Source organism: Antechinus flavipes, chromosome 3 (genome assembly GCF_016432865.1).
Source record: "Antechinus flavipes isolate AdamAnt ecotype Samford, QLD, Australia chromosome 3, AdamAnt_v2, whole genome shotgun sequence".
Taxonomy (NCBI): Eukaryota; Metazoa; Chordata; class Mammalia; order Dasyuromorphia; family Dasyuridae; genus Antechinus; species Antechinus flavipes.
The window spans coordinates 622,487,051-622,499,391 of record NC_067400.1 but is presented as its reverse complement, the minus strand read 5'-3'; the positions used below and the strand labels follow the sequence as shown (position 1 = coordinate 622,499,391).

Genomic DNA, 12,341 nt, shown 5'->3' with positions numbered 1-12,341 from the left:
ATAGAACTGAATAAACCACTCAGTTTTGTTTTTTGTTTTTTGGTTTTTTTTGCCTGATACATCTAAATGGTAGAAAATTGAAGTGATAAGATCAGAAAAGCCTATAATCAGGTATGGTGAAAATTAGATGAAGAGAGACAATTCAGAGAAGCAGAAAGCATGGCAGACCAAGTTAGCAGATTTGTTTCCTGAACAATATTGTTGCATATGTTTCTCATTCACTTGTAATTCCTTCTTTCAGTCAGTGGAAGACTCTGTACAGGGCATTAGTAGAATGAGAGATTATGGTCCCTTTCTCCACTATCAGCAAAAGCCACCAGTATTTTGGAAGTAATTTTTTTTTTTAACTTCTGACTTTCTTTTAATTTTAAGCTATTCACAGCTATTAATGTGAGATGACCATGGGAAATTAATGTGAAGAGAAACTAAAACAATATCTAAGAGGACTTAAAAATTAAAGATCATCACTTCCATTCTTGGCTTCTAATCTAGGTCATATTGTCTGTACTAATGTAGTCACTCACAGATAATCATTAAAGACAATAGGAGGAAAATAAGAAAATCATTTGGTAGGGTTTCTTTTCTTGCATAATAATGAAATTTTTTAATAGATGGAATTCCTAGGTGCAGAAATTTCCTTTACCATTGAAATTCTTCATCAAATTTTAGCAATTTTCCTTCAAAGAGGACCTGATTAGTTCAGGATCACATAATCACTACATACCAGGGGCCATGCTGTCTGTTCAGGTCGTATGTGGTAAGGATAAAAATGGAATAATTTCTTCTAGCCTTTGCAAATATTTTGCCATAATTACTTGTTGATTGATGAACTGTTTGACTTCTCTTTGCCTCTTTAGGTCACTCAGTGGATAAAAGAGTCAAAAATGTCTAACTTGAACAACTCAATAACTGAATTTCTCCTTATGGAGTTTTCTGACATCAGAGAGCTACAGATCTTATATTCTTTGCTTTTCTTTCTCATTTACTTAGCAGGCCTGATGGGAAATCTTCTCATTGTCATCCTCACCACCATGGACAGGAGACTCCACACCCCCATGTACTTTTTCATTAGGAATCTGTCCATTGTGGATGCCTGTTTCCTATCGATAACTGTTCCCCCGGCATCCATTAATGCCCTGGTGAACAACAGAATTATTTCAGTTACTGGATGTGCAACTCAGATATTTCTGCTTGTCTGGATGGCCTATGTTGAGTACACTTTGCTCACTGTCATGGCCCGTGATCGCTATGTTGCCATCTGCCATCCACTTCTTTATCCAGTGATCATGAACCCTCGTGCCTGCATGCAGATGACCTTAACCTGCTTATTCACTGGTCTTTTGTATGCAGGTCTCCATACTGGTTTGACATTTCAATTGTCATTTTGTCAATCCAATGTGATCCACCAGTTCTTCTGTGACATTCCCTCTCTACTCAAAATCTCTTGTTCAGAGATATTCTTCAATTTGGTATCTTTACTTGCCTCTGCTCTGGTGCTTGGAATTGGCTGCTTTGCTTTCATTATTGTATCATATATTAGAATATTCTCCACTGTGCTCAGATTTCCAGTGAAAGAAGACCAAAAAAAAGCCTTCTCTACTTGCATCCCTCACATCATTGTAGTTTCTTTGTTTCTTATTTCTACCTCTTACATGCACCTACAACCACCTTCATATTCTGGGTCCATTAAAGATATAATCGTTTCAGTATTTTATTCCATAATTCCTCCCTTTCTGAACCCTATTTTATACAGTCTAAGGAATAAGCAGATACAAGAAGCTCTAAGATTAGTAATGAAGAGAAAGCTTTTTTTTAAATAAAAAGGCACAAATTCTAATTCTTTCCTGATGTTACTGATCTTACTTCATTTATACATTTAAAATCCCATATAAATTTCTCTCTTTCAGTCTCTGCCTCTGTCTGTCTATTTGTCTCTCTACAGATAGGTAAAGATAAAGTACTGGTCTAAATGAAAAAAAAAGTCACTGGAATTCACCTAGATATTATACATTTCAGTATAAATTGCTTAATGAGACATATTCACAAATTTCAAATAATATAATTCTTTTAGCTTTTAGGTGGCATTTGGCAACTCTGCTTATGATATATTCATGAGAAATGTATAACACATGTGGCTCAGAGGATTTTTTTTCCCTCCCAAGTCAAATTCACACAAAAAACTGTTCCCTTAGACCAGGAAGATTTCATCTCAACTTAAGGATACTAGGGGTATACCTTGAGATTAATAGTATGTCCTCCTTTTTTAAAGTGACATGAAGTTTTGGTATGTGATTGTGGTGGAACATAATATACAGTGCTATAAGAAATCTTAGCTCAATAATCTTAGAAAAACACGAAAAGACTTGCATGCATATCTAATTATGTATAATGGTAGCCATCTCTAGAAAGGGAGGAGGAAGCAAAAAGATAAGAAAGAAAGAATTTACTTGATAAATTTATTAAATATTTAAAGAAATAACAAGTATGATTTATAGTTTCATGTGTGATCACCTTTTAATAGACTATGCTATGGAAATGCTTGTTTTATTTAAAAAATTAAAATTAGAATAAATTTTAAAAGTATAGTTTCATTTTGAAGTTATTATTATAAGTATTTATGGCAAGCTTCATGGAATAGAGATTTAGAGTTAGATAGAATCTTTACTTTGTTCTTTGTATGTGGAAACATATTTTTCTTTTTAACTGTCCATTCAATAGACATATTTTAATTCTCTCCTAATTAGTTTTTAGGACTCAGTAATACCATCTTTAAGAATGTACTTGCCACTCTTCATACACTTGTCAAATTACTTTAAGTAAGAAGTTTGCCTAAGCATGTCACTTGTCCTACTTAGAAAGCTGTAATAGCTTCCTGTACCCACATAGATCAAATACAACCTACAATATGTGCACCTTAATGTCTCTCACAGTTTAATGGTAATCTTGATTCGAGACTGGAAGTGAAATAACAAATGGGGAAATCTCAAAATGGTCAAAAGAGCAATAAAATAATTAAAAGTCTAAAAATAAATAAAGATAGATGTTAGGATAATAAGTTGTTGAATCAGATAAAAAATAAAAGGTAAACAACACAGTATTTTAGACAATATTAGATTTTTTGGAAAAGAAGAAAAATACAAACGAAAAAATGTTAATATAGAAAAAAATGAAATGTCAGTAGTGACTGAGTGAGTGAAAAACATTAATTTCTTTAAGAAATTGCTTAAGAAATATTTCTTAAAAATTTCTAACTTGCTCAAAATATTTCTTACAGTGATCCAAACACTGATCCAAACTGAGGAGAGAAATAGAACAAAAGGAGAAATGATAAATGCACAATTTAACCTTTGTTTACCTATATATTCAATGCCACCTAATTAGATTATTAATTTTTTTACTGAATTAGAATAATAATTCAGAAGAACAAAAAATAAAGTATATCAAAGGAAATAATGCAAAAAAATGTAAAACAAGAAGTTTTAGTTGTACTAGATCTTAAACTGTATGACAAAGCAGCAATTATTAAAACAGTGTTTTGGTTAAAAAATAGAAAAATAAAATAATGGAATAGAGTTCACATACAATTTGCAGCAGGAAATAAATATAGTAACATACATGGCATGTGTAAAAATTTAAGTTTTGAAAATAAGTATTCCTTATTTGATAAAAATGTTAACAATATAAAAAGTACTAAGGCAGAAATTGAATACTGCCTAATTGTTTCACTAATTACTAAGTTAGAGTTAAAATTGTTTTGATACCTAGAAAAGGGAGATAGTTAAAAAAATATCTGAAGAACATGAGCTATATTTCTTACAAGACTTTTGGACAGGCAAATGATTTATGAATTACAAGATGTAGAGAGCAGAATGAAATGCAATTTTGTACAAAGAGAAATTATAATCAAGATTAAAAGGAAAACAGAAAATTGGAGGAAATTTTTATTTTTTATTAAAGAGTTTTATTTTCAGAACATATGCATAGAAAATTTTTAACATTCACTCTTACAAAGCCTTTTGATCCAATTTTCCCCCCTTCCCCTCACTTCTTCTCCTAGACAGTAATTAGATATATGTTAATCATATGAAATTCTTCTATACATATTTGGAGAAAAAATTTATAACAGTTACTGTAATAACTGTGCTTGCACCCAGGACATCCCAGAATCAGCTGGAGTCAGGATAAGCAAAAGTCCTTCTTTATTCTTGGTCTTAGACTCAGGATTGAATAGGATGGAAGCAGAATCTTGGTGACTGCTTTCCCTCTCATCTATCACCCAGAGTGTAGTCCCTGGCTAGCTTTACTCCATCCCCTAGTCCCTCCTACAATCCTCTATATACCAATCATTGAACCAGTAGGGATAGTGGAAAGCACCATTTTCCAAGCATATGCCCATAGAGTATGATCCAGTCAGAAGTTATCCTCAAGCGCTTGGCAGTCCCGATCTCAGTGCATAGTTCCAGCCCTCTACAAGTTATTCAGAAAAAGGTCTCATGTCTCAAATATATAGAGATTTTTTTTTCAAATTTGTATGTATAGAAGTCTTTCCCCAGATGATAAATGGTCAAAAGATAAAAACAGGAAGTGTTTCACTGAAGATATCAAGGCAATTGCCTTGATCTGAAAATGCTTCAATTAACTATTGTTCAGAGAGATACAAAGTAAATGATTTTGACATACCATTTTACACCTACCAAATTGGCTAAGATGATAGAAGCAGAGAGTTATAAATGTTGGAGTGGATATAGAAATTATTTTTCAAAAAAAATTCCTTATTATTTTCATAGTTTTCACCATTCATCCTTGCAAATTCTTGTGTTCCAGTCTTTCCCTCACTGTTTCCTCCAGGCATCAAGTAATCCAATATATGTTTAAACATGTGCACTTCTTTCATGATGTGGAGAAATTGAAAAAATAAATTCACTGTTGGAATTGTGAACTGATCTAACAATTTTGGAGAGCCATCTGGAATTGTGCCCAATGCGTTACTAAATTACCTATAGCTTTTAGTCTATTGATTCCATTTCTAATCTCTATTTTTCCATCTCTATTTCCAAAGATAAGTAGTAACAGCATTGCTCTTTGTGAGGGCAAATATTTGGAATTTTTGGGGGTGCAGCTGTCAATTAAGGAATGGTTGAAAATTTGTGGTATTTGATTTAGATGAAATGTTTCTGTGCCATAACAAATGATGAGACATTGCTTTGAGGAAAAAAACAGATTTATATTAAACAATGAAGAGTAAAATGAGCATTATCAGGGGAATACTATATATACTAATAACATTTCTGTTTTAAGAACAACTTTGAGTGGCTAAATTATTTGAACAATGACAAATACCCAAATTAACTACAAATGTTATGTGAAGGAATGCACACAGAAAAATATAGAAAAAGGGAAGTATATATTGAATAGCTTTACACACACACACACACACACACACACACACACACACACACGTCTAATAATAGCCTTTGCTTGCATTAGAGGGAAGAAAAAAGAAGTCATCATTATGACTTTATTATATAATAAAATGGAATAACAAGTTTAACATAATAGATTTGTAGTCTCCTGCAATAATCTTTGAAAAATTCTACTGTGTTATGGAAATTCTTGTTTTATTCTGTAAATTAAAAATAAATGAGTATGTTCCAAAAAGGAAGTAGTTCATTCCCTTGAAGCATTGAAACTTTAAGTGGAGGGAAAACATAAAACTAATTTCAGACATTGGCTAAATGAAAGGCTCAGAAATTCTAAGTTTTCAGTGGGGTATACAGTAAAACTATCTTTAGGTTACAGCAGTAGACCAAATGACAATGTCAAAAGTCTTAATGTTGTATATTAGTTCATTATTTCTCTTAGTCTCTATTTTATTAATCTTTCTTTTGAATTTCAAAATTTCTAATTTGGTATTTAATTGTATATTTTTAATTTGTTCTTTTTCTAGCTTTCTTAGTTGCATGAATATTTAGAGATATAAAATCTTCCCCAAGAACTGCTTTGACAGCATCCCACAAGAAAAAATAGTCAATAAAACTATTCTAGTGGGAAACCTCACCCTCCTTCTCTCAGAACTAGAAAAATTTAACTACCAAATAAATGAGAAAGAAGTTAAGGCTGCAAATATAATTTTAGGAGAGTTAAATAGGAGAGACCTTTGAAGAAAACTGAATGAGAACAGAAAGAAATATACATTTTTTTTCTGCAGTACATGTCACATACAAAAAAATTGAATGTATTTTAGGGCATACAAATCTGACAATGAAGTGCAGAAAGGTAGCTATATGAAATGTTTTCTTTTCAGATCATGTTTCAATAAAAACTATATGTAATAAAGGGCTCCTGAAAGATAGACTTAAAATTAAATGGAAACTAAATAATTTAATCCTAAAAAACAAATGAGTTAAACAACAAAACAGAGAAACAATCAGTGACTTTATCAAAGAGAATGACAATAATGATATAAAATAGCAAAACTCATGGGATGTAGCCAAACAGTTTTTAAGGATAAATTTTATATCTCCAGAATCCAGGCAGCTTGCCTACACCCTTCACTTCTCCCCCTAAAAACTAAGGACTTTAATTCATCCTGACTCTGGCTGACCCTGAAGCCCTCCAGGGAGCTAGTCCATACTTTACAGAAACTCCCAAGTTAAGTAATCTCATTCAATTTTGAATTGAATTGAATTGAATTGAAAACCAGTCTCTCATATTCATCTGCCAATTGGCCCCAGGACCAAAGATCAAAGAAGCCCCAGACCTCAGAAGGGAAATAAAAGATGACAGAACCCACAAACTGTGCTAAACATCCTTCTGGATTTAGCCCACTGATGGATATTTTATTCTCAGTGTAAACCCATCTTTGTTAATTCCTATGAGGAATTTGCCTGCTGAAAAAGTTGTTTTCTTAGCATAAGGTTTTCCTAGTATAAATAAACAATTTTTTCCCACAAACCTTGTGCCTATATTTATTGGGGTTTACGAATTCTTTTGCAAAACCTGCCACTGGCCAAAGGGATCCCATTGCTATTAGGAAATTTCAACCCTTAATTCTCCACTTCAGCAGCCTGGAAGTGTTCAGTTTACAGGAGCCAAATGAGACATATTCAAGACTTCAAAATAAGAAAATTCTATTAGCCTAAGATCTTTGACAGCACTGCTTATGAATATATATAAGATATGATTCGGAGATTTCTTTTTCCAATTCTAATTCCCTCAGATAGTTCTAATCCCTTGAAATGAAGCATCCTAATTGAAAGGTTTTAAGGGTACCCTGAACGTCAGTGGAATGTCTTTTTTAAATAACATGCTGCATTTGTTATGCTTTTAAAGCAAATAATGTGTGAAATAGTCATTACATGCTTATTTGTTTCTCTTTTTCTTTCTATCATATTCTGTACCAAAAATAAGGTAATTTTTTTGGTCAATGAAATTTCCCAAGGTTTCTTGGGATTTCCCAACTAGATTTCCTTCATAAGGACAGTGCCTTAAATCCAAATCCCTCTGCATCTTATAGATTTAGTAACACTAAATCCCAGGCTAAGCCTCAATTAGTAATTGTTTGTGCTCTGATGAATTCAGAGTGAATATAAATAGCTGTTGTTTCTGTTTTGGGTAGAACTGATGAGGTTTAATGCAGGACAGGCAGTTGTAGGAACCCCTTCTGGTTGGCACAGGTCTTTCATAAATAAATTTATGGACTGGAAAAGTTAAACTGGCAAAAGAAGGGTATTATTAGAACCGAGAAGTCAGCCTTTGCAGGCTGGCTTTCTTAGTGGCAGGGTCCTGACAGAGAAGTAAAGATATAGCAGCAAAATCCCGACAGAGAGGTAAATAGGGTCCAGTTAAGGAAATAAGTGAGAGATGTTATGGGCTATAACTCTGAACTTGAAAAAAGGATGCTTACAAGGTACTTAGTGGAATTGAAGAGGCAATGGTTATCTAGTTTAGCATGGTTCAGTATGATTGATTTAAACTTACAACAAATGATGGTTTCCTAAAGATATAGCTATTGGCTTATACACAGTGTGGAGCATATAAACAGAGACTGAGAACCACAGAGGACAAGCTCACTAGAAGCTCTCGGAGCCAAGGAGACAGAAATTCAGTTCACCTTCAGGCTCATGGTGTTTGGCCTTCTATACTTCCCCCACTGAGACCAAGGCCAGTCTGAAAAGTTCTTCAGAAAGTTGCCCAGCTCCAGGCAAGGAGACAATAAAGGATTTGAACTTTTACCCCTGACTATTCTTGTGGTGATTACTCTGAACTGAAGAGAAGGCTATTTCCAGAGACCCCCAGGAAAACCAAATCAGAGAACATTACATTTTCATCTGTGACCCAGAAATTAGGGTGAGTACAAGAAGAAAACTTTGTAAAGGGCTAAACTAGTGCTTCAGCTGAAATGGGACAGATGTTTAGATAGGAGCCTTCTTTTCCAGTTCAAGGAAAATGTGTCAAAAGCATGATTAAACTTATAAAAAATCAAGGTTTGATTGTAACTTGGGAGCAGATCATTGAACAGTACAGTACACATCTCCTTGGTTCTCTAAGGAAAAAGAATTAGATCCAGAGTAGTGGAAATTAGTAGGAGAGCAACTATGTAAACACTACAATGATAATAGACCTGATTCAATTTCTAAAGAAACACTTTATACATATAACTTCATACAACTGGCTTTAAGAAATTATATAAGTATTAAAAGAAGAAAGAGCAGGAAGAGGAGGATCCAGACAAACTAGGTGAAAATGATGAAGAATTAGACAAGAAAGGAGTTAAGTATAATGCTGATAAAATTAAGGAGTGTAGTGCTTCACAGCAGGAGTCATTAGGATATTCCCCAACCCTTGACCTACCTCCCTCAATTAACTTTTATGGATGGAGGGAGAAGGAGGAGGGGAAGGGGCAGGAAGGAGCAGTGACACAATCACACCACCTATGAAGCAGGCAAGATTACAGTTACAAGATTACAAAAAGCACTAGTTAAAGCTAAAAAAGGACAGGATATATCGGATTTACAAATAAATGCATACCTTGATATTGAAGAGCTTGACTCTTCAGGTCAACAAAGGAGAAGATGCACTCCTTTTGATCTGGAAAAAATCAAAGATTTAAAAAAGGGTTGCACTCTTTATGGGGCTACATCATCTTATATTAAGATGATACTAAAAATTTTGGCTTATGAAATCCTAACCCCTAATGATTGGAAAGCTATAGCAAGAACATGTTTAGAACCTGGACAAAACTTGTTGTGACTTTCAGAGTATAGTATATTGAATTATGCAGGATACAAACCCAACACAATAAGCAAACTGTAGTTAATATACAAATCTCCTTTGATCAACTATAAGGTAAAGATCAGTATGCAGACACTTTAGCACAGATTAATTATCCCATAGTAGCATATGAGTAAATTGCTGCTGCTGCTGCTGCAATGGAAGCATGGGGCTCCCTCCCAGGAAAAGATGGTGGGGAAGCCTTCACAAAAATAGAGCAAGGTCCCAACGAAAACTTTGCTGATTTGTGGGCATTTCTGCAGACAACAGTCACAAGAACTATTGGAGAAAATACAGCTACAAAAATTATGATAAGACAACAGGCTAAGGAAAATGCTAATGGGGTTTGTAAAAGAATTATATGGGGACTAGATAAGGATGCTTCTTTAGAGGAGACAATAAGACGCTGTGCCACAGTGGGCACAAATGCTTATTCTACCCAGGCTATGAAGCAAAATATGGAAAGACAAGGTCCCTCTTGACTAGAGAATTCCAGAGAAACTCATCAGTGCTTTCAGTGTAGATAAATAGGGCATCTCAAAGTTCAATGTAGAAGGAGAGGACATGGTGAAAGAATAAGACACAAACACTATGTCCAAAATGTAACCAAGGGTTCCAGTGGGCCTCAGAATGTAGATTGACCCAGGGAAATGAGAGGCAAGGTGCAACTCCAAGACCTCAAACAAAAAACTGGTGGGACATGATGGTAGCCAAGGTTATATCCAGAGAGTCTTTAGAAGTTCAGGACTCTGATATGATCGATCAGCAAAGAAGCAATCAGATGGGAGAAAGGGATTACATGATCAATCAACCAAAAAGCAATCAGATGGGAGAAAGAGATTACAATTGAAGAGAGAATATAGGCCTTTTTAACCCAACAGAAGGGCAGAGTCCAGTGCAAGCAGCTCCAATGTAATTTCCAGATAATGAGGAGAGATTTAGAAAGTGATCAATAGAAGGGACTAGATAGATTAACTGCTTGGCAGAAAGGGTTTGCCCGTATTTCTACACATGGAGAAGGAATCACATGGGTGCCAATAGCACTTGGAGAGAGACAGAAAAAAGAGAAAAATCTCAAAACGAAGGAGAAGACCTAAGAAACCTCTGACACTGAAAGAGCATGGCTGATAAGGAGACTTTTACAGAACTTCAGAAACAGCAGGAATCCTTGGATTTCCTGAGATAAAAAAAAATTGTTGATAAGACTGTTGCAGAACTTCAAAAGTAGCAGAAATTGTTGGATTCCCTGATACATGAGATTAGGACAGGATTTCAAAACTTGCAGGAATCATTGAAATCCCTATACACATGTGAAGTAATGGACGATAGATTGGTGTTGGACTATTTCTAGGACTTATGGATATAAAGAATTCCTCATGTTGATTCCTGTTATTTGTTACATCACTACTATGTGCTTATGTAATTTTTGTAATTATGTGTAATAACTCCCATGTTGATAGATTTATGTATACTTGTTTCAAGTGAGACCATTCAAAAATCCGCTAATCTGATTTGATTTCCCATTTTTCTTTGGTGTTTTCATGACCCTTCCTGAGAAATCAGAGAGGGCATGATCACCTCCTTTTATGATGTTTTCACCACTTTTTTGAAGAGTCATGGAAGGTGTGATCACCTCTTTTGGGGGTTCTTACCTAAGGAGAGTGACCACCTTATGTTCTAAAACAGAAGAAAGAGGGTGATGTCATGGGCAAGAACTCTGAACTTGAAACAAGGATGCTTACAAGGTACTAAGTGGAACCGATGAGACAATAGTTATCTAGTTTAGCATGGTTCAGCGGGATTGATTTAATCTTACAACAAATAATGGTTTCCTAGAGATAGAATGATCGGTGTATACTCAGGATGGAGCACATAAGCTGGGACTGAGAGTTACAGAGGATAAGGGCACTAGAAGCTCTCAGAGCCAAGGAGAGACAGAAATTCATTTCACTTTCAGTCAGGCTCCTGGTGGCTGGCCTGGCCTCCTGCACTTCCCCCACTCAGACCAAGGCTGGTCTAAAAGCCTCTGCAGAAAGCTGCCCAGCCCCAGGAAGGAGATCATCAAGGATTTGGACTCGAACATCTGCCTGTTCTTGTGGTGATTACTGAACTGAAATAAAGGCTGCTCCCAGAGAACCCAAGAAACCCGATCCAGAGAAATTTACAGTCATTGGTGAAGTTGAACATTATTTCTCTCAATCTACCTTCAGGGGAAGAATTGATCTAAAGTGTAGTTGAAAACAATCATTAAAAAATGACCTTGTTCATCAGCAAAATTGTAAAATTGGATGTCAAATAAATGAAAAAAGAACCACTGATAAGTTTTAACAAATTATTTATTTAAAGTAAATTTCCCCAAAGTAAGATCTATTAAGAGTAAGTCATTTAGAATTGAGTACAACAAATGCAATTGGTCACAGCTAGTCACAGATGCAAAATGATATCTAATCATTAAGGCTTATTGACAATCATTATGATCAAAGGGAGATACTCATTGAAAAATAATATCTACAAACCAGATAAGCTGTCCAAATATTATTTCATTATCACACTACATTTGATAATCCTAAAATTATACTAATCGTTCATTTCCCTTAATAAAGTAGAATAAATACTTTATTCTTTCTTTATTCTTTATTTTTTATTCTGTCACTGCAGAAACAAATGCAAATTCCACTTTCACATTAACAGAGAAGTAAAAAAGATTTTTGAGTGTGTTTCTGATTTTAAAAAAAAAGTTAAAGTTCATTTTTCATTTATAAGAAAAACAAGCAATTACCAAAAGTTGAAATTGATAAAAGTTTATTGTTGACTTCCTTATCAAAATAAAAAGAAAAATTAGTTTTAAAGATACACCATACAACTGACTATCTGATCTTGCACTGACTAACTATAAGAACGGTTTCAAGGGAAAAAACAAAAACAAAAAACAAAAACTGACCCCCAAGGATTTGTGCTGCTTTACAAAATGTTATTTGCAGGTAATTTGCAGATTCTTGACCTAGTTTTTAAAGCTAATTCCAAAATGTTCTTTTGTAAGTGTCCAGGTATGTCCCCAATTTCTTCTT

At 34.4% G+C, this 12,341-nt stretch overlaps 1 protein-coding gene across 1 annotated transcript; it reads left to right on the top strand.

Moving 5' to 3' along the window:
- The first annotated feature begins 884 nt into the window (after positions 1 to 884).
- Positions 885 to 1,820, top strand: LOC127557601 (olfactory receptor 14C36-like). Its single transcript, XM_051990909.1, has one exon. It carries the CDS (start codon positions 885 to 887, stop codon positions 1,818 to 1,820), a length of 936 nt encoding a protein of 311 aa, XP_051846869.1.
- The last annotated feature ends 10,521 nt before the right edge of the window (positions 1,821 to 12,341 follow it).

Bases quoted from the DNA above. Each gene is read 5' to 3' on its own strand.
- LOC127557601 (XM_051990909.1), top strand. From the start codon at position 885: ATGTCTAACTTGAACAACTCAATAACTGAATTTCTCCTTATGGAGTTT.